The sequence below is a fragment of the Puntigrus tetrazona genome, chromosome 5 (genome assembly GCF_018831695.1).
Source record: "Puntigrus tetrazona isolate hp1 chromosome 5, ASM1883169v1, whole genome shotgun sequence".
NCBI lineage: Eukaryota > Metazoa > Chordata > Actinopteri > Cypriniformes > Cyprinidae > Puntigrus > Puntigrus tetrazona.
In genome coordinates, this window is record NC_056703.1 from 23579770 (window position 1) to 23607268 (window position 27499).

At 38.3% G+C, this 27499-nt stretch overlaps 1 protein-coding gene and 1 long non-coding RNA gene across 9 annotated transcripts; one reads left to right on the forward strand and one right to left on the reverse strand.

The window, feature by feature from the left end:
- The first annotated feature begins 739 nt into the window (after nucleotides 1-739).
- pisd (phosphatidylserine decarboxylase) lies at nucleotides 740-20350 on the forward strand. 8 transcript variants are annotated; one of them, XM_043239395.1, is made up of 8 exons: nucleotides 740-852; nucleotides 1306-1364; nucleotides 2094-2248; nucleotides 14512-14748; nucleotides 15397-15535; nucleotides 16362-16511; nucleotides 16708-16868; nucleotides 19015-20350. In XM_043239395.1, the coding sequence occupies exons 1-8, from the start codon at nucleotides 794-796 to the stop codon at nucleotides 19237-19239; spliced, it is 1185 nt and encodes a 394-aa protein (XP_043095330.1). In that variant the 5' UTR covers nucleotides 740-793; the 3' UTR covers nucleotides 19240-20350. The 8 variants fall into 8 exon arrangements, with proteins under 8 accessions (XP_043095330.1, XP_043095331.1, XP_043095329.1 ...); XM_043239396.1 differs by lacking the exon at nucleotides 740-852 and adding an exon at nucleotides 11985-12150 and having other exon boundaries at nucleotides 1301-1364; XM_043239394.1 differs by lacking the exons at nucleotides 740-852; nucleotides 1306-1364 and adding exons at nucleotides 6769-7238; nucleotides 11985-12150 and having other exon boundaries at nucleotides 2112-2248.
- Nucleotides 20351-22466: 2116 nt separating this feature from the next.
- On the reverse strand, nucleotides 22467-25979 carry LOC122345364. Its single transcript, XR_006250995.1, has 2 exons — nucleotides 24833-25979; nucleotides 22467-23836 (listed from the first exon to the last, which is right to left on the reverse strand). It is a non-coding gene; the product is annotated as an uncharacterized LOC122345364 (long non-coding RNA).
- Nucleotides 25980-27499: the final 1520 nt, after the last annotated feature.

Genomic DNA, 27499 nt, shown 5'->3' on the forward strand with positions numbered 1-27499 from the left:
TAACAAAGATTCTGTGTCATGCTTGGGTGCTTTTTTTATTACATTTTTATAACGAACGAAAACACACACACACACACACACACACACACACACATATACATACATATAACTTTGTATCAAACAAAACATGCTCTATTTTTTCCCCCCTTTTGTTCTGCCATGTTATTGTTTCTTGTAAAGCAATATAACAAATCTACCAGTTATTTGTGTATTTGTTCGTTTTCTTCATGTGTTTTTGTACCTGCTAACACACATTATGGACATGTATCATATCAGTTTTTTTTTTTTTGGCTTACATTTAAATAGGATATTTGTTTATTTACTCTGTACATATAAAGCATTAGAGGGGTCAAAATTATCAATTTTGCTTTTTTGCCAAAAATCATTAGGTAATTAAATAAAAATCACATTCCATGAAGATATCTTGTAAATGTCCCACCGTAAATATATGAAAATCTTTTTTGTTAGTAATAGTATTTAATTTGGACAGCTTTAATGGTGATTTTGTAAATAATTATTTCTTATTTCAGTTTTTCAAATATAGCGACCAAATATCGTCCTATACCTTATTTATCTATTAATTTCAGCTTTCGCATTATGCTTAAATTATTAATACTATTCTTTTTTTAAATGCTCGTCGTGGCTGGTTTAGTGATGCAGGGTCAGGTTCCGTTAACTGAAGTTCATTCCTCGTTTGTTAGTGGTGGAAGTAGCGCTGTGTCTCCGCTCCTGTAGATGGCGGCAGTGAGCGTGAAGAAAGAGCAGCGCGCGGGACCCTGAGCGTACAGGCATCATGGCAGCGCTCGCGAGCCGACTCTTTATTGCCCACCTGTCAGGGACGGGAAAGCGCAGGTAACGGTGTCGCGCTATTTAGCGCTTTTATGAATGACTCTAAATGCCATTAGACGGTCGGAGGCTGACGCTAACGGCAGCACGCTTCGTCTCCCCGTCAAGACGAGTTAAAGTCACGGATCCTGAGACCCAGCTGATCTCGGAGCCTGGTTACACAAACATAACTGACCTTAGAGAGCCGCGTCAGCTCAAGTAAACGAGCATTAGCACACGAGCAGGGACTTTATCGATGTCCTTTTTACCTCAGAAGAACCCTCGGCCCGTGACATTTCTTCTCTTTTACTGTGAGGCCCAGTTATAATGATACAAGTGGCGACTCCTACGTGTATGGCCGCATTAGTAGGGCGAATTTCAAGATTAGATTCGTTTATTCGTGTCGTTTAGTAATGTTTAGTTTTTGAATATTTTTTTTCTGGAGAAATGCACAAAGTACTTTCTTGTATTTGTGTGCAGTTTGCTGCAGCACGGCGGTGTCCGGCTCAGATGGGGTCATCAGAGGTCATATTCAAAAGGTCAGTCACACTTTGTAAACAGTTCATCCCTGTTAAAAGGTCCCACCGACGTTTCGTGTTCTTGTCAAGTTGCACGACCTGAAGGTCTTCCCTGCGGTTCATCACTATAGCCTTTAGGTGGCGTCGCTACGTCTCTGCGTGTAGATTAATAAGTATATAGCTTACAGCACTGTGCAAAAGCCCGTTAGTGTTTTTACCAACAACAACAAAAATGGATTGAAGTCCGTCATTTCTATCTTTGTTGTAGCGTGTAGGAAATATCAGTTTAGTTTTCCTCGCTTTTAAAAATGAATTAAAATCATCCGGTGAGATTTTTCTTTGCACGAGGAGTCTTGACAACAGAGATCTGATCTCATCGTGATTCAGTCCATCCGGATTGAGAGGAAGAAAGAGGGAAAAAACTGAGCTAGGTCTAGAAGAATCTAAAACGGGGTGCCTGTGAAACGTGGATTATTGCAGTTAATTGTGAAAAAAATGTTTGCAAATGTAATAATATTTCCTAAAGACACTGCTGCGTTGGAACAATAGCCATTGTAAAAAGCGCTATACAAATAAACTTGAATTGAATTGAATTGAGACACTCTATATAATAATGAATACCTTACAATAATTCTCTTGTGTTTATTGTTTATATCTACACCTGGTATTTTAAACCGTGGCTCGCTTAGGTGTATGCGCCATTGATCTTTGAATAAATGTGTCTTGTATGTTTTTTCTTTTTCCTCGTAGGTTTTCCCGAACTACAGGCGCGTATACGACCCCTTCCTCTTCTTTTAGCTACGGGCGGAGGTTGTGTAGGATATGATCAGTACGGGCGATACAAAGATCGGCAGCTGGAGAAGCTTGGCATTGAAGTGCCACCACGGCTTGCCAATGAAGTTCAGGTAAAGTCAAGTATCATTTGAGTGTAATATTTCCTGACAAATGAACGCAAAGTCCTGTCGCAAAACATCGCCATTGCAAAGCACTGTCTGCTACATCCACCACTTACTTATTTCACTACAGTCTTATTTCAGCCATACTATGTGCCATGAACTATGCAAAATTTAAGTTTCCGGATTTCGTGAATCTGATATCAAATCAATCAAATGCGTTCCCAAACACTGAAACAATTTTATTGTAGTGGTATATCTACATTGGGATGGTTATGGCTGTCTCTGGATACTGGGATACTCATTGGAGCACATGTTCAAAAGTGTGTGTGTGTTTGTGTACATGCTAAAGTTTTGTATAGTATTGTTACAAGATTGAAGATTTATGCCTATATATACATGTTTATCAACATGCTTTTCGTGTCCTTCCGCACTTTTTTTTGGCTGATCAGTAGGAAAAAAAAGATAAAACGAATATTATTATTTAAGGGACTGCATTTATTCATAAAAGTGACCGCTTATTATTTATTTACCAACTTTCTATTCACCAAAAATTTTGTTTTGCACCAAAATATTAAGCAGCACACTGTTTTCAACATTAATACTGAGCACACTGGCATAAAAGCACGATTTCTGAAGGGTGTTGTGAGACAGCTTTCCATCGCAGGAATAAATGACATTTTTGAAAGTTCACATTTGTGTGTATATTTTTCCTAAACCTTTCAATGTTAGTGTGTGTTTAATATATATATATATATATATATATATATATATATATATATATATATATATATCATACAGCTATCGTAACAGATCATTATGCAAAGAATTATAAGGCATCCACTTTTTTCCCCTATAAATAAAATATATATATATATATATATATATATATATATATATATATACTGTACATATATACATATGCTGTATATATATATATATATATATATATATATATATATATATATATATATATATATATATATAATATTCCTATACAGGAAAAAAAAAGTGGATGCCTTATAATTCTTTGGATAATGATCTGTTACGATAGCTGTATGATCAGTGAAAGTGCATGAAGTGTAAGCAGACCCTCGGGTCCAGACTTTGGTGTGATTCCCCGCTCTGTCAGAGGTTTGATTGTGCTGTTGTTTGATAATACAGGGTGCACAAACATTCAAAGCTGAAAGTGTCAGTGTGACACCGCTGGAGATGTCAAGCTGTTACAGTGAAGATCTTGGCAGTTTGTCAAGCCTGAATTCTGTTTCTTGGGCAAAGTATTTAATTTGACTTTAACCAAGTGACCTCCATCATATTTTTTTATTTAGTGGTCGTCAAAAATGCTTACCGCATGAATCTGGTGTAATACTATCAAAGATGATCATGCTTGATCAGACTTCATTTTGATCACACTTAATTTAATTGACTTGTCTTTATACATTTTTTTAATAAAATGTTCATTTATATGACACGAAAAATCCACGACAGGTACAAAGTAGTGTTCGTTTACTGCGTGGCCTTTAATACCAGCCGGCTGATGGGGTTGTTTGAGTGTCCAAATCACCTGAGCGTGTTGAAATGCACCGGTGTTGTCACTAGCGTTCGATTGGCTGGTTTTGTTTGAAGGCTTTTCCTAGAGTGCTGTAGTGTTTTATATAACAGATAAACATCAGCCTCCAACGTGGAGCTCCTGTTTAGCGGCCGCTCATTGCGACCCGTTGATGACCTGCCTCACCGGACAGTTATGTTTGCACAAAGCTGTTATAAGCCGACACAACCTCTAAAAACTTGATCTTTGTGATTGTAAACATAAAATTGCGCCATTTTGTATCAGTAACAGTCTAAAAGTAGCATTCAGAACCAACACTCTCTGTTTATATAGGCTTTATCTTTATATATGTATGTATGTGTGTGTGTGTGTGTATATATGTGTGTATATATGTGTGTATATATATATATATATATATATATATATATATATATATATATATATATATATATAATACACACACACACACACATATACACACACATATACATATATATATATATATATATATATATATATATATATATATACACATATACATATGTATGTGTATATATATATATATATATATATATATATATATATATATATATATATATACACACACATATACATATGTATATGTATATGTATATATAATATAATTGTGTTATAGTCCTGGCATTCACACGGCACTGGATTTCAAGGGCATTCAGCACCATGGCAGACTTGTACCTTGCAAACAATAGCAAGATTTCTTCTTGGATGGAAAGGGGGTTGGGCAGCAAAGCTACAAGGGACAAGACTATTTATACAGTGGCTGAATCAATGCCCTTATGTGATTTCAGTGCATTCTAACCATGTAGAAATAACCATTGCTTTTGACATTTTCAGGTGTATTTACTCACTTATTTCATATCTTTTTTCATGCATTTGTACTTGTCTGTGGCATTCATGCCATTGAAACACTCTTTTGCTTTGTGTGTGATCGGTGTTCACAGACTGTCAGTCACTGACTCTTCATTTATGCCTGATATATGAGGACAGATTTCAGTTCAGTGGGTTTGTTGTAGATTTACAGATAAGGCACAGTGCGGCAAAAAGCCTCGCTGTCGAAGATAACGGCACTCTTTGTGTAGGTGTGCCCCTTTTCCAGAACCTTCTAAGACACACAATGGCTTTGTTATATTGGTAGCCTAGAGGTAATAAACGGAAAATAAATCTTCTGTCATGATCGATAAACTGTTAAGGGATCCGTTTCAGAAGAGAAGTCTCTTATGCGCACCAAGGCTGCATTTATAAATAATAAAATAGTCATATTTTGACATATTGCTGCAATTTATATTTGACATATTATATGCAATTTATATTTATATATATATATATATATATATATATAATTTTATGACATCAAATTTTTATAGTTACATTATAGCAGTTTTTAGTAATGTTTTGATGCAAAACTAAAAATGACTAATGTCTATTTTAGGGTTCATATTTTATTTCCTTAAATTTTTGTTTTCGATTGCTATAAGGATTAAAATAACGGAAATTCTAGTACATTCTGAATTCTTTTCCTAGATTCTTTTTTTTTTAAATGAATCTTCCAGCCCAGCATATGCTACATCTTTACAGACATTTCCCAAAAGTGATATCAGTTTATTTGAAGCCCTCCACCCCCAAACATTATGAGTCACAGTATGTTGCAATAGCTGTCGTAACACAAAAAGCGGTCACTCTGAGAAAATGATTGTGGCACGTGTACCGTGATTATTTCCTTAATGACTTTAATCACGAGCTCTCGGTCCTGTCAGTTATATTTATTTCTCCGTTCCTAATGAATACACTTGCTGTAGCTCTCTGTGGCTGTGTGTTTATGGAGTGGGATGGGCTCTTTGACAGTCATCAAATAGGAAGTAAGCTCCTTCACTCATTGGTCTGGTTAATATTTAGTGATGACATCGCATCACACACATGTCATATCTCAGCGGATCCCAGTACAAAGACAGTGAGAAGAGTGTAGTCTTTTAAGAAGTTCAACAATTTGTACAAGTGAGTATGAAGATTTTGTTTGTAAGTCATTTTTTAAATTGTTATTTAAGTGGTTGTATATGTGTGTTGTGGGCTTGAATTCTTTCATCATCATCAGGTTGTCAATTTGTTTAGTGTAGAATGGGCCAGATAGAAGTTCTAGAATTATTTCTAGCGGGAGAGCATTTACGGTGTTTTCATACAGGATTTTTCGTACTACAATTCATATTAAAAGATGAGTCGAGACAGGAAGATTTACTTCCTTCCTGTTTAGTAGGAAGCCTTGTGTTCATGTGATTTGCAGGCGGTGTGCTTCTGGTTTTCCTTTTAAAGATTATGTGAAATCAGCAGTAGAAGTGTGTTGTTTATTTGATAATATTGGTTTGAGCACAACATGGATATTACAGAATGAATAGGATACTAAACAGATGCAAGACAAGTGACATTGTAGTTTTTACTTAGTGATATTTTTATATATATATATATATATATATATATATATATATATATATATGTGTGTGTGTGTGTATGTGTATATATATATATTACACATACGTAGGTTAGTATTATTGTAGTAAATAGGCTGATATTGATAACGAATGAAAATAGAATTTGTGTAAATTGGTATGTGCACATATTTTCTTAAATGTTCTGTTCAACTTGCAAAAATGTATACTCTTTAATAAGTAAATGCACTATATTTTTAGGCTTTTCGATGTGGTGGACTTAGTAGAGAAAGTGATTTTGAGATCAGAAATCGTTTGTCATAACAGTCGGGAACTCGTTGCTCTTTATCCTTCATTTGAGAAAGAGATGAGGGAGCGAGAGAAAGAGAGAGAGAGAGAGAGAGAGAGAGAGAGGGGGATGGGGTCATAGATGGAATTCAGAATCTACTGAGCACATGCTGACAGGATTGTCTGTTTACAAACCCCTCCCTCTCCTCCTCCTTTTCATATCACCGCCTTCCCAGCAGCACCAGACCTTGAATTCAGCAGCGGCTTAGAAGAGAAGGTGGACTCATCCTCCGGCTGACCAATCGCAACGAAGCATCCCACACGTGACGAGCAGTAAGGGCCGGTCTTTAAGCTTTTCAGCGGAAAACCACCGGGCCAGACGGACGGAGCGAGCGTGAGAGAGGGCTAAAGCCTGCCATACACACTAATCCCTCCACAGTGATCATGTGTCAGGGGAGTCTGAAGCAGCAGAAGCAGAAGGGGCCGGTGCGGAGCGCTGCGGGGAAATGGTGAGATGCTGCAGGTCTTTGCACAGCTCTCCCTCTTGCTACAATCTCCACAGAGTCAGGGTTGATGTGCGGCGTTTCCGTCCGCCGGGCTCCTCAGCGGGAGCGACAGGGGAGCCCGCAAACGGCGCCAACAACGCCGGCACGGGAGGCCCTGGAGCCCTGGGGGGCCCGTCTCAGCTCAGCCACCGGAGCCGATTCAGGTACCGGCGAGGAGTGTGTGAGATGCTAGGACGTAGTTCAGGCTGGGAATGTGTGTAGATGACTGGTGCATTTGGCTGGTCTGGTCTAGAACAGTTGTTGTCGGAGCGCACTCTGGGTGAGAGAGGACAATTGAAGGATCAGCGGAGCTGGAAAGTGGGCGAGCGAGAGGGGATTACGGAGACCTTGCACGAACTGGGCCACCCTGCAGAGGGGACAATCAGTGCGCGGCGCGAGTCCGTGTGACGGGACTCGGTCCCCCCGGACAAGCCCCCGTCACTGTCCCGGCATTGTGTTTGGCCTAATTGCGACGTAACATTAGACTGCTGCTAGTACTCTCCATCCGATACAATCCATACCATTTGCATAGCTCTACTCGGAGCAGATGCTGTTCCCCTTGAGTGAGCGAAAGATGCAAAGAGCTGAGGGAGGCTCAGATTCAGCCAGTGATTGGCCAATATGTGCCTGCATTGAAGAAACAAGGGGGGCTATGTAGGACAGAGAGTGTGCGAAAGAGAAAGAGTCCGAATCCAAAGACTTTACGTTGTCTTTTTACTGGCTGCAGTCGTCAGCTCTCAAACAGCCTCCGCAGTTTGAGTAATGCACTGTGAATAGCTGTTGAAACTGCAAGGTTCTTCGATGGCTATTCATCTGCTCTGGACAGGATGGGGGAGGGGTAGAAACGCTCTAAATTCAATTGAATGATAACCTGATGACTGAAAGCTCTCGTAAAAACCCACAGTCATTGTTTCGAGCCGTTTAAGCGCACTAGGGCACAGCGCACACTTTGGCATATTAACTGGATTTGCCAACCGCTAGAATGAGGTTACATAATGGACAGCACTAAAAGTGTTTAATGTGAAAGGTTATACCGGGCGTTTGCACAGCTCTTTTACAAATTTAGCTATAGGATGGAAAGAACACTTGCATAGAGGAGCTGCTAGACGCGGGTTATAGGGTTCATTGTTAGGTTGTGTTGTAATGTCACAATATGCTATGACAAAGGATTTTTGTATTTTCAAGAAAATCTGAGTGATGGTGGCATCGGCAAAGTTGCCTTTGTGATTTTAGGATGTTGCTATGGCCTTCTGCGTGGTTGCTTAGTGTCCCAAGTGAAAAGGGCCCTCTATATTGGCTCAGATCCAAACTTCAATGCACGGCTTTTGTCTTTTTTTTTTTTTTTTTTTTACTGAAGGGCCGAAATGCTTGCCTGCCAGGTGCAAGTCATGTTGGGTAGAATTTTTAATTGAAAGATTTGAACAAAATTATTTAATTATTCTTGACAGTTTAAAGCGCTAAACGCTTTTTTACAGAGGCATTACCCGTTTGTTTTACATTTGAATGCTCATTCGTATTCGTTGACCGACTTAAAAATACAGCTGTGTTTGTATTACGTGAGTTAACAAAACGCAACACACAATACCGGCATTACCGAGCCAGGTACGCTGGAAAACATGGGTCCATTTCTGCAAGATATATTACGTTGCTTTCTGCACATTTCATGACCGCACTTTAAAAGTGAATCGGCGGTTTTGAACGTAAACGCAAATTTCTGATGAATGCGAATCTGGCAACTTTTTATTAAATTGGTTGTTCACTGAGTGGCGTTAAAAAATGTAATGCTCTGTCAGGATTTAAAATAATGTACTAATCTAGATTTAACCCTACATTAAACCTAACCAGTAGCGTTTTCCGCTATCGAGCAAATTTGCTCTTTCACAAAAGCCATATATATATATAGAACATTTTATGATGCCAAAATCAAAATGAGTTGGTTTACAAATTAATAATTTACTCCTATAATCATCACTACTGCCACTAGTGTTTGGATACTGACTTCTATATATAGGTACATTTTTGGAGTTTTAGGTAGAGGCATGAGGCATCATTGTTTTATTGTTACTTTACAGCTTTAGATATTTCAGTGTTCAACCTTTCAGATACATAAAAGCCGTAACTTGCTTGGCGCCGTTACCAAGATGGCTGCCAAGTGGACTCGCTTTCTTTTACAAAGGACTTTGAGCATCACTATTTGCATTTGCTCATACCAGAGCTGTGACTAGACTGGTCTCCAGAGTATGGTCCGATGTTACGCCTGCCGCAGTTTGTCTATTTAGAGTAAGAGCAATAAAAATTTACACCTTTCAGTGGGAGAGGCCTGCACGTCAGATGCTGTTATGATGACATGCACAATAGGTCAATGTACTTTAATAATGTGTAAGGAAATAACGCAACCCAGGCACCGAAAGGTTGCCCACTCAGCCCCAAAAAACCTGGCGCGTCGAGCTAGTGTTGCTATAGTTTTTATCGTCAATACACTCGAGGATTATTACCATCTGCTTACTCACCCTGACCGTGAAGAATGTTGATCTCTCAAACAGAGATTATTGGATGGTACACTTTGAAACGGTCAAAGTAAAGATGTTCTGGTGCGCAGCACTGTGAGCAAAGTCAGGTGACACACTGAGTGTTTGTGTTAGCCTTCTATGGCTAAGTCTCCTCTGTCCACAGGTCAGAACAGGGTTTCATCCTGATTAGGGTGGACACAGTATTATATTCTATAGATAGCCTGCGTAGATGCAGCCCTGGACGGTTGCTGTCAACCCCGCTGGTGCTGTGTCATCACTTTCAGGGCCAAATATGACCCACTTTACTGACACAGTAAAGCTAATCTCACTTTAGCCAGAAGCAGTAGCTCTTAGTGTCGTTCTGAATAAAAAGCGAGCGGTTCTAGCCAAACGATACGACGCGTTCCATCGACACGACCGGAATAGAGGTGCAGTGTTCCTGCATGTGCCGTTCCGTTCCGTTGTGTTGATCTGGAATGTTATCCACCCGCACCGGTGCTAAATATAGCGCAATGGACACAAAAAATTAAAAAAAGATTACTGGCATATATCCCTCATGGCTTCAGTGGTTCTGTGGAAGCGTCCCACTCGGCATGACCCATAAAAACATGAATGTTCGTGTTGGTTAAATAGGTTTATGTTGATTAAAATGTGGTCTTTTTTTTTGAGACTGGCCCAGGCCTTTGGTCGTGTATTTCTCCTCGTGTAAGTTCTCGTTCTCAAGTGCAGCAGGAAGGTGACGATAAACCCTAAATGAGACTAAAGGTGTTAAGCAGGTGAAAGCAGCCTTTGCTTGGACTGATGTAAGTGGAATTGAGCTGAAAGGAGAATATGGTCAGTGTAGTCGAGAGAAGCCGTGTGAACGACCATGAGGTTAGATATACTGAAAAGTGGAGAATTGCTATTTCTGTCTTTTTTCTATCTCAAGAATCTTTTCTAGCGTTTCTCCTCTGCTGTTTATTGTCTTCTGTATGGGCGTCTTTGTGTTTGGTCTTTGGTATGTGTGAGTGGGCTGTGTGTATGTTTCTGCATGTTTTATAAATCTTTCCTTCCTTCTTTCTATTATTATTCAAGAATCTCAAGAAAACATTTTTAGGGAACATTTCACCCTAAAATTAACAAGATACTTTATTTTAAAGACTATTATGTTTATTATACCATATTTTGTATTTTTTTTTTTTTGCCATTGTGACATTTTAATGAAAATGTAATTTTGACCCATGTTTCCCGTAACCATAACAAATGTATAATTTTTTTTTTTTTTAATTCCTATTATTCTCATTTTCATCATTGTATTAATATCTAAATAATTTTCACTGAACTACAATTACACAAATACATGACAGTTTAAATATATTTAATGTTATTATATTTGTATTTATACTATAGAAAATAATTGTGAATATGATGCTAATAATTTTTTTAAGGTAATGACAATTGTCGACACGTGATTTTTAAGAACTAAATTATATTTAAATAATATACGTTTAATTAAATGAAAGTTTTGTAAATACATGCTTAGTTGGCATGAAAGCTGTCAACAAATTGAACTGCATGCAAAACTTCAAATATGCATTTATTTTTACTTTACTTGCTCAGTGACTCCCAACCTATCCATTCAACCATTTTTCCAAACCATTTTTTCTAATCTGCAGTGATTAGTCTCATTTTCATTTCATCCTGCCTGCAATGCCTGATAAAGCGGCGTTTGTGAGGCAGTGCTGCTTTTTGTACGACTATTTTTACCACTCCAAAAGCAGCACCTAGTTGCAAAAAATGAATTTGCATTTTCATTCAGACCAATGCGGAAAAAACAATAAATGAGTGAGCAAAATGTCAACGTACCATGTTGAGGTCAAAATGAAACGGCTTGGGATTTGTTTTAAAAACGACTCTGAGTTGACTCCTCCTTTTGAGAGTCAGTAACTTTCTACACGGTGCACTTTCAGATTTAAACCTTTGTGGTATGTTTTCATTCACCTAGAGCTGTGATACATACTGCAATGAAGGGTCATTTTCAAAAAGCCACAATAGGGGCAATTTAAGATTTTTAGGGTGAAATACGATCCAGAAATGGTCTTGTCAGGTTTCTTGAGATTCACTCTGAACAGCGGTGCTCAGTTCTCTTCCTGGAGGTCTACAGGCACAGTTTAGCTCTGTACCTATCCAATTACCAATTAAATAAGATCTTCAAGAACCTTAGATAATTACAAACAGGTTGGAGCATAATTTGCACTGAACTATGCAGCAGGTAAATCTCTATTAACGGGACTGAGCACCCATGCTCTACAACCTTTAGACCATCTGCACGCACGCACCTTTCATTTCCACCTTCTTTATACTTCACATGTGTCAGCCTTGGTATTTTGTGCACTTTGGCATCACTGATGTGTTGTGCAGGTTGCAGTTCCCACAGTTGGCCCTACGGCGGCGACTAGGCCAGCTGAGCTGCATGTCCCGGCCTACTGTCCGCCTTCGCTCATGGCCTCTGTCCATCCTCTACTACATCTTGCCCTTTGGAGCACTTAAACCTCTTGCCAAAGTAGGCTGGAGGCCCACAAGCAGAGTAAGTACGGGTGGAAACAACAAATAGAGCCCACAGACTGATGTTGTGTGTATGTTTGAGTTTGCAAAATCTCACTATCCAGAGACATAAAAATGCCATCCATCAGTGAGTAATCAGTGTATAATGGCCATTTGGGATGTTGTAGATGATTATAGGCAATGTTACTGGAACCATTAAGGAACGATGCCCTAAATAACCCTGATCTGGAATCAGTTCTTTTCATTCATAACCAGAGAAGAAAGGAAGCTACAAAACTGATGTGAGGTCAGCAGAAAGTGCTGCTTCTATCAGCAGATGGCTGCTTGCATATGGACCCGCTGAGCTCTGAGCTCCATTGGGACTCGTGTGAAAAGAGCCATTGTCCCACGGCGCAGCTCCGAACTGAGGAACACTTTGTCTCTAGACCCAGTCGAGGGCATCGTGCCACGGTGGTTCTGACACCACTATTGTTCGGTGCCCACAAAAAAAAATTGCCAGTCAGCCCATGCTGATGCTCTGAAGCAGATACCGTATCTCCAGCGGCAGACAGGAAGTTACAAAGAAACGGAAAAACGTTTGGTTTGTTAATCTGCAGTGCTGGACGTACAGATGATGGCGTCATGCCCAAGAAATAGGACATTTTACACACTGCGTTACCTTTAGTCGTTTAGCAGATGCTTTTATCCACTCACAAGTTAGGAAATTAACAATTTATCATTAGAGCCAATAATATTTGCATTAAACAATAATAACATTTTAAGTGTAATTATGTATAAGTACAAGTATCGAATTGGGATAATCAGTGATTTGGATCACAGGCACAAAAAACTTGATCGGGAAATCCATATAGTAATTATAAGTAATTCTAATTTAATAAGTTACTATTTATATAAGTAGTAAGTATATTAAGACTATGTATGCAAATATATACCTACCTATATTTAAAATAGTTACTATATTTTGATCATGAAAGGAGCTATTTATTATTTATTACAGTTACTTAATAATCCTCAGAGCATCTGAAAAATAAAAAGAAACACATAAACATTTTATTTCAATTATTCCTTATTGCCAAAAAACATAAAACAAATAAAGCAAAACTGTCACCACTAGCAACTGAATATAATAAATATAAATACAATAATAATAATAATAATTATTATTATTATTATTATAATTAATAATAAATATTATTGCATGGATTGAGGAAGAAATTGAGCTGATGTTTTAAATATATTTTTAAAAAATTGTATTTTAAAGTAAATTGATTGACAGTTTTATTTATTTAATTGACTAACTAGTATAAATGTATTAATTTTGGCATACTATTTATTTGCAGTTTAAAAAAGAGAACATGACACACTTTTGGCTAAAAGAGTATTATCTGGGTCAGATATCCTACACTTCCTGCTTGTTAAACCCATAACTGTGATCTACAACCCACCCACCCCGTAAGACTCCGAGAGCGTCCACATTTAGCCTCCTGTCTGTCAGCTGGGATTGAAGCTAACTACAGTAATCCACTTACACTGAACACTCAGGCCAGCTCCTGTCATGCATGAGTCTCCATACTATCTGTAACACTGATCTAGGATCGTTCCTTTTGCCCAGATCAATAACGATGAGCGAGCTGCACTGATCTAAACACTCTAGGAATGCAAACAGTGGAGCACATGGTGCACAGCGGGTGACGTAAAGCCATATGCAGGCGCTGGACTCAATACAGCAACCTGAACCAACCTTGCCTTGTTATAAAAAAGGTCAAATGATCTGAAATTAGTTATTGACCTTGACAAACGGTCATCATATATATATATATATATATATATATATATATATATATATATATATATATATATATATATATATATATATATATATATATATATATATGTATATGTATGTATATTAAAATATTATAATATTGTATATTATAATTAAATACTTAAAATATTTTTGACATTTTTTAAAATTTTGTTATGATAAAAGTTACATCACTCACACATTTTAAACTTTATGTCCCCCAAACAGTATCAAAATAAATTGTAAATCAGTTTCAAGTCAAAAAACTTCAAAAGTCATTATGTGTGTGTGAATTAAATATGTAATTTGAATATAAATCAGTAGATACAGAAAACTGTATTTGCTTTAGTCAGTGTTTCCCTAAAACATTTAATATGGCCAAATATTTTAAGCTGGTAAAATTCCAGTACATCACTTATTTTTATGCAAATGATTTTGAAAGAAATAAAGTGGCAGTATTTACATTTGCTTTTCAGGTGGAATATCCATCCTCATGTGTTTACTTTCTGCTAATGTTTGCTTTTGCGTCTATAAGATATTTGAGCATGGCGTCTCCAAACTCTGTCTCTTGGGTTGTAGGTTACAATCTACAAGTCTATACCCACAAGACTTCTCTCCAGAGCCTGGGGTCGCTTGAACCAGGTGGACCTGCCAACTTGGTTACGGAAACCCATCTTCAGATTGTATATATGGACTTTTGGAGTGAACATGAAAGAAGCGGCCATAGAGGATTTACAGCACTACAGAAACCTGGGCGAGTTTTTTAGACGCAAACTCAAACCTCAGGTCCGGCCGGTGTGTGACTCGCACTGCGTGGTGAGTCTGGGTTTGGAACCGTAGGGGCCTTCTTTGTAGATGGAATAGATTTTTTTTTTTGTCCCATTCGCTTTGATTCATATGCAAACCCAAGAGAATGGACGCACGTGCAAGCGTGTACGTAGAATTTTTCATGATTTGACATTATCGAGTATTTCACAAAAAAAACCCTGCAGTGCGCACATTCATTGTGAAGTCTAGACCAGATGGCGTATATTATAGAGCATCTTTTACCGCATGATTCAGTTTATAAAAATGCCTTCAGAATGATCGCAAATTCAGGACAATTACAATGAATGCAGTATTTTTTTTAAAAGTTCACTAATTTTGATAACAATAATTCCAAACAAAGCCACAGCATTCTTGTGTCCTGTTATTTTGCACTATTTTGATAACAGTTTTAATATGACAATCAAAGTATCTTATTATTTAAAATTCATGTCAACGTTTTAGTATATTTTTGGCATCTGGCATCTAAATGCCACTTCAAACAAAGATTCTTTTTTTTTTTATGCTGATTTAATTTGCTTGATAACAGCCCAAATGTCTTATTAATCTAATTGACTGATTAATTCGACGCACTTTTAGTAAAAATGTTAGACTTTTATACAGGTTAAAATGCCCACTAGTTGTTCGTTCGTTCTACAGATCAGCCCAGCTGATGGTAAAATCCTTCATTTTGGTCGTGTGAAGAACTGTGAGGTGGAGCAGGTGAAGGGAGTGACCTATTCGCTGGAAACCTTCCTCGGGCCACGCAACTGGGCCGAGAATTTATCTGCTAACAGAAGTAAGTCTCGGTAAAACTATTTCGGTCATTTTGACCAAGTAGGTCAATGTTCCTGGATCCGAATCCTTTGATATCGGAACATCACAAAATTAACGCTAGAACATCTGTAATACTGACATTTAATGCGAGGCTTTTCAAGCAGCTACATCTATTTTTAGAGTGTAAAAATAACTTGGGAAAGAATCACGATTTTAGAAAGGAGAGTATCGCCCATCAACTTGCGCGCACACACTGCAGAGTCAGCAGAAAATAACACACTTACACATCAGTGTCACAACAGTGGCAAAGTTAATTACATTTTCATTAGCCACTTCATTTTCTTTACAAGGCATTTTCAAGGTACATGCGGTACTTTGTACCTGTAAGTATTAAAATGTTTGGGGTCAGTAAGTCTCAGTAAGTCAATAAGTCTCTATTATTAACATTTTAAACCGTAAAACATTTTAATATTTTTCAAATCTGTCCTGTGATAGAAAAGTCAGTCAGTCTTTAGTCTTTAAGCATTTCGGGATTCTTTGAGTCAGTTAATTTATTTATTTGAAACAATTCACCACTTTTGTTCAATTTCATGTGTCCTCACAGAATAAAAGTATTCATTTCTTTAAAAAATGAGAGACTTTTGAATGAGACCTCTAAAATTAAAAGGGAAATTCTATATTGATATGAATGTTGAACGACCTGTGCCTATCTCTAAAATCTTGTCTGACCAATCTGACCATCAAAGATATGTCCTAATTCTGTAAATCGTTCTAAGCCATGTTACGGTTTGTTTCATATTGGATTCCTCAACCATTTATTTACTCGTCTTTTTCCCCTTCGTGTTCAGATGAGGATGACCCTGGTACGTACCAGGACGCCCTGGTCACTAAAGAGGGGAATGAGTTGTTTCACTGTGTAGTGTACCTGGCTCCAGGTGACTACCACTGCTTCCACTCACCTACGGACTGGAGGGTGGCACACAGACGCCATTTCCCAGGTCTGCGCCATCATACGTTATCTTTCTGTTCCTCTTTGCTTTCTGAAAATATGATTTGTTATTAAAAGATTAATCAACAGTGACTTTAGGTCTTATATGCTTAAGTTATAAGCGTCTTTTCTAATCCGATGGCGACTGAGCAGAGCGATACCGTCAGTGTGTTGTTACGTAACCGATATGTATGTGTTTATTATAGGTTCTCTGATGTCGGTGAACCCGGGAGTTGCGCGTTGGATCAAGGAACTTTTCTGCCATAACGAGCGGGTGGTCTTGAGCGGGGAGTGGACGCACGGCTTCTTTTCACTCACCGCTGTAGGAGCAACAAATGTGGGCTCTATACGCATCTATTTTGACAAGGTTGGAAGCTTTTTCATTGTTATAATAAAAAGTATGCAGTTGATACGTTATCAGTGCGATATGACGATATGAAAAATGACCATATCACCCAGCACTGTTTGTGCATGCGTTTTATGTTGACTATTTGATACATCAGATCTAATATGGTACAGGTAAATATGGAGTATATCTCAAAATGTGATATTAAAAATATTTAAAATATTACTATATTATATTTATATTAAAAATATTACTAACAACTCAGAATGCAAAATGTTTCAGTCCAATACGTGTTCCTCAAATGACAATTACATTTCAGTAAGCTATTACAATTATAAAAAAAGGGCCTTTTAATTTTTGATCATGTTTAAGTTAGCGCCCTTAAAAATGTAAAAATCAAATATGATGTAGGTTAAAAATCTTTGCTTTGTTTGCAAAAAGGTCTGAGCATCGCTTACTGCACATGACAAAAACAAGTCTTCTAAAGACAGTAACTTTGTGAGACAGACTGAAATATTCATATTAAAATCTGCACATTCAATCTTTGCTCGTTGCGTGACCTAAATAACTGTGATATCTTACAGTAGAACACCATCTATGAAAAGCCTCAAAACACACTGCAGCAAAACCACTTAGGCATATCCTAAAGGCAGAATGCTGCATTTCAGTGTATCCTGAGCACTTCCACTCTCCTGATTCTCCTCGTTCAAAAGTTCATGGCTATTTGATTGGAAATATTGTGCTTGTGCAACATCTAGTTCACGGTATCCTGCTGTTTGTTGAGCCATTTTTGTACCGCAACTATTTTTAAAGCAGTCTGTTGGGTCTGAAGGCCTCCCAGGGACAAGTAACATGAAAAAAAAAAATCAGCGACAGACTATACTTTAATCTCTCAATAACATCTCGCAAATAAACCTGCGGACTCTACATAAACACAGGAGCATTAATCACAGAAGATGATTTCTGCAGCGCTATTGAAAGGCACTGCTTTTGAAAGATGTAGCAGCAATTCTTAAAAATGAAAATGAAAAATGACCATAGTCATAGTTAAAAAAAATAAATATTAGACTAAAAACTTGAAATTAAAGGGATAATTGTCCCAAAAATGAACTCCAATTGGATCTGTCTGAAAGAAGTCATGTAAATCTGGGGTGGATTGAGGGTGAGTAAATCATGTGGTGCATTTCATTTTGGGGTGAACTATTCCTTTAAGTAGTATTATTAAAGTGGCAAAAAATAACAACGGCTAAATAGAAAAAATAATGAAAATTGAAAAAGTAACAAACTTCCAGAGACAACCTCAACAGATGCCTGAGTTGACAAGTACATATGTTCTTGGGTTAAGGAGGTCATATGATGCTATTTTTGCTACTGTATTGTAACTCCTCTATGCCCCGCCTCTCTCTAATGCATCGCCCCTCAGTCCGCTCTGATTGGCCAGCTGACACAGCGCATTGTGACCGGCCGGACGCCTCAAGTACACTTCAGAAATGTTACTCTCCTTACCAAAGCAAATCTAAAGACAGTTAATAATGTTACTAGTTTTACCATCAGCACCATGTGACACACACACACAATCTTATTTTACTTGCATTCTACATTTCGTTCGCAGGACAAAATCTAAAACCTTTAACCTCTATACACTGATGATAAACGAGGGCACAGTACTTTAGCGTGAAGTGAATTGGGGCCTGTATGGTTTAATTTGTGCTCTTGTTGGCGTATGATATATTTTCTCAGCATTAGCAGAATATCGAGCCACACTGCTAAGAGTGGATTTGGCCTCATTCCTAATGGGACGCAATCAGAACACTAGACAGTAGTGGGCTTGTGTAACAATGTGGGTCAATGGGTGAGATGAGCGTTTGAAAGTAGATGGTGGTGACACCTGCTTCAGCAGCGGGATGCGACCCTGCTTATTTCATAACGCCGCATTTCTTAAAGTGCATGTTTTCCCTAAATCTAATGGATTCGGATTTTATTTGTTCCTTAAAGTGCATGTTTTCCCTAAATCTAATGGATTTGGATTTTATTTGTAATAAAATAAATTGAGAGGTCGCCCATCTGTTACACATCACAGATTTGGAGGATAGTTGGATTTTCGCAAGGCAAGCCATTTGCTTGTATTGAAGTTACAATAACAAGTGGGGTTTGTTTTTTTCTTTAGGAGCTCCGCACCAACAACCCTCGGTACAACAAAGGAACTTACAATGACTTCAGCTACGTCACGAACAACAACCGGGAAGGCGTGAGCATGAGGAAAGGAGAACACCTTGGAGAGTTCAACTTGGGCTCCACTATTGTACTGTTATTCGAAGCTCCACGGGATTTTACCTTTAATTTGAAAGCAGGCCAGAAGATCCGTTTTGGAGAACCTCTCGGGACAATGTAACGGCCAACGAGAGGGGAGCGGAATCTGATGACGGACACGCTAATCTGTGTGCAGATGCATTCAGGGTCTCAAAAACTAATACACTCACATTTGCAGAGATGTGCTCTGTTTAAACTGAGATACATGTGCATTCATATGTACTCAATCAACCACCACTGTTGCATTATTGCCATTGGGTTCTCACAACGTCGTTTCGTTAGGGTACATAGGGGTATTTTTGTTGTCGTTGTAAGATAAGCAAAGCTTAGACCATCACGTTGTAAAGTATTTGTTTACCACGAAATGCCATCCTGACTTTTTTTTTGGCTCTAAATTATTTTTCTATTTTGTTTTAGTAAAACGATTGTTTTGTTTTTGTGTTCGCCCATATTGCCTTTGGCTTGAGTCAACCTGCGTGAAGGGTTTGAAGAGTTCAGGCGCAGCTAACTCTGCAAGCGTTGGGAATATGTGAGAGTCTGTCACTATTTGGGACCATCGTATTTCACAATGCTTTTCTTTAAAAACCGGGCTCTCCGTCCAACTTTTGCTCTTCACGAAGGTGCAAGCCATTTTGACAGTAAGATCTTGGCCACATTTACTCGCTAAGAACGAGTTTTGGAAAAGACAGGCGACAACTATCACTGCCGTTGTTCTCTGGCGTTGAATTATGCCTTTGCTTGTTGGTCTAGCAGCTAGTTGGGAGATAAATGTTAAGTATTATGCTGTCTCAACTTGATTAGTGCCAAAACACAAGATATATTTTTACTAACACGTTTTTTTTTTCCCTTTTGATATGAATCAAGTTCTTGTGATTTTATGGCTTCTATTTTTCGTTCTTGGGCTTTTCTTTTGTTAACCATCACCCGGCAAGTTCAACAGACAAGTTCTACACCTTGAGCTGAGGATAAAGACCCTCCGGACCCCCCCTGATCTGGACCATAATCTGTATGAGGATTAGGGAAAGGACTTTGCTTTGAATGTGTTAAAAACACTGGGCTTTTCTGTGCACTGGGCCACACTTCTTTTGGAGAAAAAGTCTTGTTAATTCAATTCATGTAACATAGACATTAATTTCAAACTAGTTCAGAGCGCAAGAAACATGTCATTAATAAATTTTGAAGGTTATTTAAAATGTTGTTTTTGTATAAATTGCAATATTGGTATTATCATTTGATAACCTCGGTGTTTTGCCTACAATAGCTTTTTGTATAGGATTTGGCAGCTTTCATAACTTTTAAGGATAAAACATTAAGTGGAATGTTAGCATACACAGTTTTTGCTGGATTAGTACAGTAAGCTTCTCAGGACAGTTTGTATATTTATACATGGGGGAATATATATAAAAAAAAAAAAAAGGATAAATCTGACCGCGGTATTTGAGGAAAGTCATTTATCATTACGTAAGCCTGATTAATAATGAACAAAATCTCAGCGGAATATGGATTAAAATGTCAGAGATGCTTTGGAAGTGCTAAATCAGGAACATCATCAAGCATTGACATGCTATACTTAACATGATTTGGTTATTAAGATGCGTTGTTTTATTACTTAATATCAATAGTAGGATATTTGTACTTTTTAATAATTGTGTCCAGCAGAACCATTGAGAAGCTTCCAGAAGGGAGAACCCTTCTGTTCACGTCCAGAAGCTTCGTCTCTTCTCCGGAGCCGCAAGCTCGCCTCAGAAAGTACCTCAAAAATAATAAACCAGCTAAACGCTAGTCTACTACAAATGTACTGTTCTCCTGATCGAGACAGTTATATCAGCACAATTAATTGTGGTAGAACTTATGAGCCTTACAGCGTACCATTTCCAATAAATAGATAACAAAATGTTCTTATATTATACAGACTAAATACATAGGTTTAAAGGGTTATGCTATCTGGTCATTTAAAAAGTGTTCACATTATATTTTTTGCAGTTCTTGGTCATTGATACAAAGGTATAATTTCACCAGACTATAGTGTGTTGCACAGCTGTCCATCTTTTCTACTTTTCTTAAAGGTTTGGTTTTATTAACTGGTGCTACAGTGACTAAAGCAGGGCTGTCCGAACAGGAGTTCAGCTCCCATTGACCTCAACACGTCTGCAGGGACGTCTCTAATTAGCTTGATTAGCTTCAGGTATTTGTGTTTGATTGGGGTTGGAGCTCTATGAACAACTATTCGGCTTTTTGCAGCCAGAAATACCTATGCTCCTTAGTAAAACTAAACAAAAAAGATGATTTTGAATCACTGCTGCTGTATGTGACGATTTTGCACGATTGTGGATAAGCTGTGTCAACAATAAATACAGCCTTAGCTCTTATGAATTGAAAAGTGCTAAAAAGTAGTTGATTTAAGCTCAATTGTGAACACAGCTGAATGAACGTCGACGTTTTAACCCGTAAATTTAACATCCGTGACCACTTGAACATATGTTTATATAATGTAAAACAAACAAAAAAATACTATATACCCTCTGAAGTCAACAGTGTAGGCTAGTTAAGAAATCATAGCATATAATAGTCCTAGCCTATCTCTGGCTGTTTTAAGGTCACAATATGAACGGCTCTAAGACACTGAATAAAAAAATTGCGACTTTTTTTTGTTGTTGTGAATATTAACTCGCACTTAAGCTGGAAGAAAACATTATTAATCACAATTACGAGTTTTTATCTCCCCCTACCGACGGTCCTGTCAGTCTGCACTAACACATGCGCCATTGTGAGAACCACACCTCAACACCTCCGTTCATTTCTATTCATTTGTTTGCGGTCGGATATTTTTCAGTTTGGTTTACATTTGTTAACAGTTAGCGACAATTACAATATGTAGAAGTCTCACCAGCGGATAATCAATTTCTCTTTGAATCTATCATCAACTGACTTCTAAGTGAAAAATAATATTTTCTGTTCCAAATGTGAAGACACTTAGACTTCACATTAAGCCCCTGGTGCTATGCTGAAAATAAAGCTGAAATCTAATTGAAGTTTAACGGTTAATGTCAATACCGGATGATAAATGCTGTAGTGCTTAATATTCCTGGTAGCAAGCTTTCTTTACGCCTGTAAACCGGCTGATCTGGACTGCACGTGTATGTGTTCCAGGAACTAGCTCTCAGGGCGCTGCGTCCCAAACCGGTTCAGTTGCTGTCTGATAATGCTGCCGTCACTCAGCTAGAAAGAATTTGTCGTCACAGAGACCGACCGAGTCACCTTGTGAGAAACACTGAGTATTATATAAGTAAAATGAGTTGAAAACAGCCGTTTACAGAGACAAAGGTGATTTTATATCAAAAAAAAATATACTGATCAACGTGCCTAACACATACAGACATCCAAAACATTTTGGTTGGACTATTTACAATAGTCAGGCTCACAGTCTTATGGCCAAAAAAAACAAAAAAAAACTGTCCATGACCCATTGTATTAAATGTAACTACCACAGTATTGCTTATAATTGTATAATATTAGTACTATAAGGGTTTTATGTTGCACTAAGTAGTCTCTTTGGCAATCCTAGACACAATGTGTCAGCAGTATGTCTGAAGTAACCAGAAAAGCTCGTTCAATAGAAACTCAGATGGCACACTCGTTCCGCAGTAAAAGTTGAGAGTGTCTTTTGGTGCATCCCTTTGAAAAAGAACAAGGGTTTTTCCTCAAGTTTCAGTCACCTGTGTCAGACGGCATGTCAGGGTGTGGCTCAAAAATCTAAAGAAACCCGGAGAGGTCCACCGGGACGTATCATAAAGAGAGACCACCTCTGTGTGCGCCAGTAAAACCCGTTTAACCTCATCGTACATTTATAGAAACAACATTAAATCAAATAACTTATTGTAAAGCAAGAGTATGGGAACAATTGGGTGACGCCAAAACGAGTATCTGGGAATGCCATTGTTCGAGGCACACAAAAACAAGGCCGCTTTAATGTGGTTCAGTAGGTGCAATTTCAGCTGAACTTAAATGTGCCAACTTAACAAAACAATGATGTAATCCGAATGTAAATATTTAATGTAAAAGGTTTCGGTGCGGTCACGGAAGGTCAGCTCTTGTTTTGTCCAAACATGTACGGTGCAAAAACTAAAAAAAAAAAAAAAAAAAAAAAATCCAGTCATTTTAGAAACGCAGAGCATTTGGCTTCCAAACTTTGGGAGGTGGAATCGTGGTTCCAAATTGTAAACCCATAATCCTTGGCTTCACGGGAAGAATCTGGTGTCACTTCCTCCTCCGGCAGCGGCAGCAACAGGCGTAGCAGCGCCCCACCTGCTCGTCGCTCTCCCTCACCGCGTAAGCCGGAGGGGGGTTCTGGCCGCCGTTCCTGGCCTCTCCGTAAACTGGCACGCTTGAGGTGTTGCTCTCGCCCGGGGTTTTGAAGCTGTTGTAGGGGTTTAAGGCAGAGTTGCGGTTGTTGTAGGCGCTCTCCAAGGCCATCGGGTTCATGATGATGGTGCTGGAGTCGGCCTGATCCCGCAGTTTGGCACGAGGAATGGCGACGTCGCCGTAGGGGTTCTCGAGAGAGATGTTCATGGCGTCAGGCTGGAGAAGCACGTCACAAATGAATAATCAAGAGCCTCGGTTCCAGTTTCAGTCTGCTAAAACTGGTGAAACATAACCGGTCCGATTCTCCTCGAATATTCCTGGGGAAAGAAAATATAGCCCGTTTAGTTTTTGAACTTTTGCATGGCACGTGCATTGCATGACAAAACATTTGACAACATTATACAACAAAACCCATTCAAACTAATAAGAGAACATTATTATGCAATGTTCTGCTTGTTAAAAGCGCACTGCATTTGTGTGATCTCTTACTAAGATCATTACCACGTTTTATTTATGCTAATCTTCCTTGTTGCGAAAGAGCTTTTAGTTGTGTTTCTACAGTGTGACTGGATGAGAGGATTGTACATTATTGATGGGGATTCAGTGACTCTCTGCAGGTCTACATCAAAACGCCAGTAGGTGACGACAAACTGTCGTTGAATCGTTCATTATTAAATTCATTCACGAACAAATACAAGCCTGGCATTAATTCGGAATTAATAAAAAAAAAAACTACTCTTAGCATTTATGGCTAAAATAGTAAGAGTAACGTACAAGTAGAATGCCATTCTGAATTCAGTCATTGTACATTGAATCGTTCACTGAACCGATTCCTTCAAACGCGCTGATTCAATCCTAAACGTCACTTCAGCGTTTGGCTTGGAGACGCAACAGACGATTTTACTTTTCTTGGAAACTTCAACGCTTGGCAAAATTGTGACAAAAAGTAAGTCATTCGATATCGACATTTATTTTTTGTGCAGTTGTATAAAATAACTCAATATCACCTCCCACGCTGTTTGTGGGTTAAAAACAGCAGGGCAGCGAATTAATTCATTAATTAATACTCAATTCGAGCGCTTAAGTATTTTTTTTTACATTAAGGAGTATATAAATACTCAGTCGGTTTTATTGCTTACGTGTTAAATGATGTTCTGAGCCCCTGGTATTGTAAATAATACATTGCTTATAACCATTACTTTTGTGCCCACATCCAATCATTTTTAGACTCCAATTCTCCTTTAAAAACAAAAACAGATCACAATTAACTTTTCCTGTGTCAGTGAATACTTGAATACAGAGAAACCGCTTACCGGCAGGGGCCTAGGGGCGAGTTGTTTGCTGGGAATCAGTTTTCACAGCTGCACGCTGTTTCTGCTGGGACTTCTGTTCTTCCGTGTTTCCGAAATAAGGTAAAGACAAACCTGAGCCGCCGGGCTGAAGGGAAAAGGAGGAGGTGGCAATCCAGCTGACCGTGAGTCTTGTTTAAACACTGCAGTGTGTATGTGACCCCACCCTTGAGTATTGTGTGTGTGTGTGTGTGTGTGTGTGTGTGTGTGTGTGTGTGTGTGTGAGAGAGAGAGCTCAGGAATGCTAGTGCTGAATTTACTGTTAATATTATCGTATGGCTACATATTGCAGACAAAGATGCAATAAAAATATGCTTTTCTTTAAATGTCAGATGTAGCTACTCCATAGTCTGTTGTGTAAGGTGCTGGTGCTTTCTGCAAACATTGCTGGGCATGAGAGGAACACACTGTTTTTAGTTCGTCAAACATTAACAGAATTGACTTTTTAAACCGCTTCTGAGTCGAAAAGTACAAGAAAAGGGCGCTGTGGTTTTAAAACGCCGAAAGGTCATTGAAAGCTGTCCGTTTGGGTTCGGTTGTTGTCGAAAGAGAAATAGAAATGCTTAATTGACGCCATGGCATTTTGTTCAGTCATGAGCTAATGCCACAAGTTCTGGTGTCCTGCAATGTGACATGCCGTGCTTCTTCGTCTAAAACCATTATTTGTAATTATTTTGTTATTGTCGTGCAGCTTTTGTGAGCTCACAAGTATTCAAGAAGCACATTTGTCCTTATTAAGAATCGAAAATTCAGTGATCGGTTACTCATCCTCACGTTACATTAAACCCATTAGTTTTTCATCTTCAAATCACAAATATATCTATCTATCTATATTTTGATCTATCAAATGTTTGGACTTTCGATAGTAGGACAGAAAACTTTGAAACCAAATTTGAAACAACACGACGTTACATAATTGATGAGAGAATGTTCATTTTGGGTAAACCGTCTATTTAGTGTCATTGCATTCGATAGCAAAATATCAAATCAAATGGTGTTTATTTTAAGACGTTTTATTCGCAAAAAAAGATATGCTATTCAAAATTAAGCCAGAAGTATGGTGCCGTTCATAATTAAAGTGATGAACTACACCTGTGGTTACACTGCCACCAACCACACCTGTTTGAAATCACTGACAGAGCAGATGAAAAAGTCATTGTAAAAATGTCTCTGAGAAGTAAAATTAGTTCTGGTGGGGGTGGGGGGGGATCCAGCAAAAATGTGTTATCTTTATATATAAGATACATTTCCAAACTATTCTGGGCCTACTGTATATTTTAATCTTAACCGAAATGTTAAGATTATATATATATATATATATATATATATATATATATTATATATATATGCATGTAGGTGGTTCATTTTGTTTGCAGTTACACTTTTACCATATGATTTCCTGTTCATTAGAAGTGCTTGGTTATTCTTTGACCAGGCTGTGTTCTGTAAGCATAGATTGTCCTGCTGGAATGTCGTTCAATGACAAAACACAATATCAATGCACACATACTGGTTCCAACGCATTTTTTTTCAAGGCCTGAGAATGAGGACATTGTTGACTAGCGAGCTAAAAATGGAGCTGCAGGGAGTTTTAAGGTGCATCTGAAATATTTGAGGGGGTGCCAGGCCCATCTGAACCAGCTCGGCGTTACATACACACGTGAATTCCACCCCCGCCCACGTTTATCTCATTTGATGATTGAAGTTTAAAGAATTATAAGCAAGGCCGGGTCTGACTAGGTTCTGACTAGGTTAAAGAGGTTTGAAAAGAGCTCAAGAGGCACTTCAGACCTCTTTAATCAAAGGTAGCCCTAGTAACAGCAAACACAAACATCAGCAACAAAGGACAAGAGCGGTTGGGCAGACCAAACAAAAGAAAGGATCAAAAGCATGGTGGTTTTGCACATAATAGTGCAGCTAACAGTACAAGCAGAGCTATTGCTAAAAGAGAAAAAACAAAACGTATAGTGTTGAAAATCATGTACTCAAACATCTTTTTTTATTTAGAACAGGCTTTTACTTTTTTTTACTTTTCTGAAGAAAAAGCTATTGTTTCTGTGCAGTTGTTACTGTATGGTGTCCTGGACGGTTTTTAGCATAGTGCTGTTTGGTTGCTAATAGGTTGTAGGAAGTTGATAAGCAGTTACTGAAGTGTTTTGATGGGATTTTGGGAGTTTTGACTGTGTCTGAAATCGCCCCCAACACCCTTACATAGGGCACTACCTGAAGAGATACCCATTCCCATAATGCACTGCAGTAACGAGTGCACAACTGATGTACACATAACGGCTAGTGAATATTTATAATACCCGTGTCTTCTTTAATACGTTTTCCAAAGCGCTGGTTGCGGTGTGAGTACTGTAATATTAGTAGAAATTGACTGGTAAATCATTTAATGAAAGATTGTGTATGAGTATGAGAAATTTTTTTTTCATTCAGAAATTGCTAACTTTTTTTTGAAATGGTGAATGAGGGTTTAACGTGCGATTATAAACACAGCCATGGTCTTATTATTGGGAGCTCTACCACTGGAGAAACGTGTAATTTAAAAAAAATGGCCTCTGATATTCTGATATAGCCTTGGAAGCTTGCCTAAAAACCTTGGCTTTGGCTCTGGGTGGATGGATGCTA

Excerpts from the sequence above, each read along its gene's own strand:
- pisd (XM_043239394.1), top strand. The coding sequence starts at position 7,036 with ATGGTGAGATGCTGCAGGTCTTTGCACAGCTCTCCCTCTTGCTACAAT. Across the intron at positions 15,536-16,361 it reads GAATTTATCTGCTAACAGAA|ATGAGGATGACCCTGGTACG; the intron begins GTAAGTCTCGGT and ends CTTCGTGTTCAG. Across the intron at positions 16,869-19,014 it reads TACGCATCTATTTTGACAAG|GAGCTCCGCACCAACAACCC; the intron begins GTTGGAAGCTTT and ends TTTTTTCTTTAG.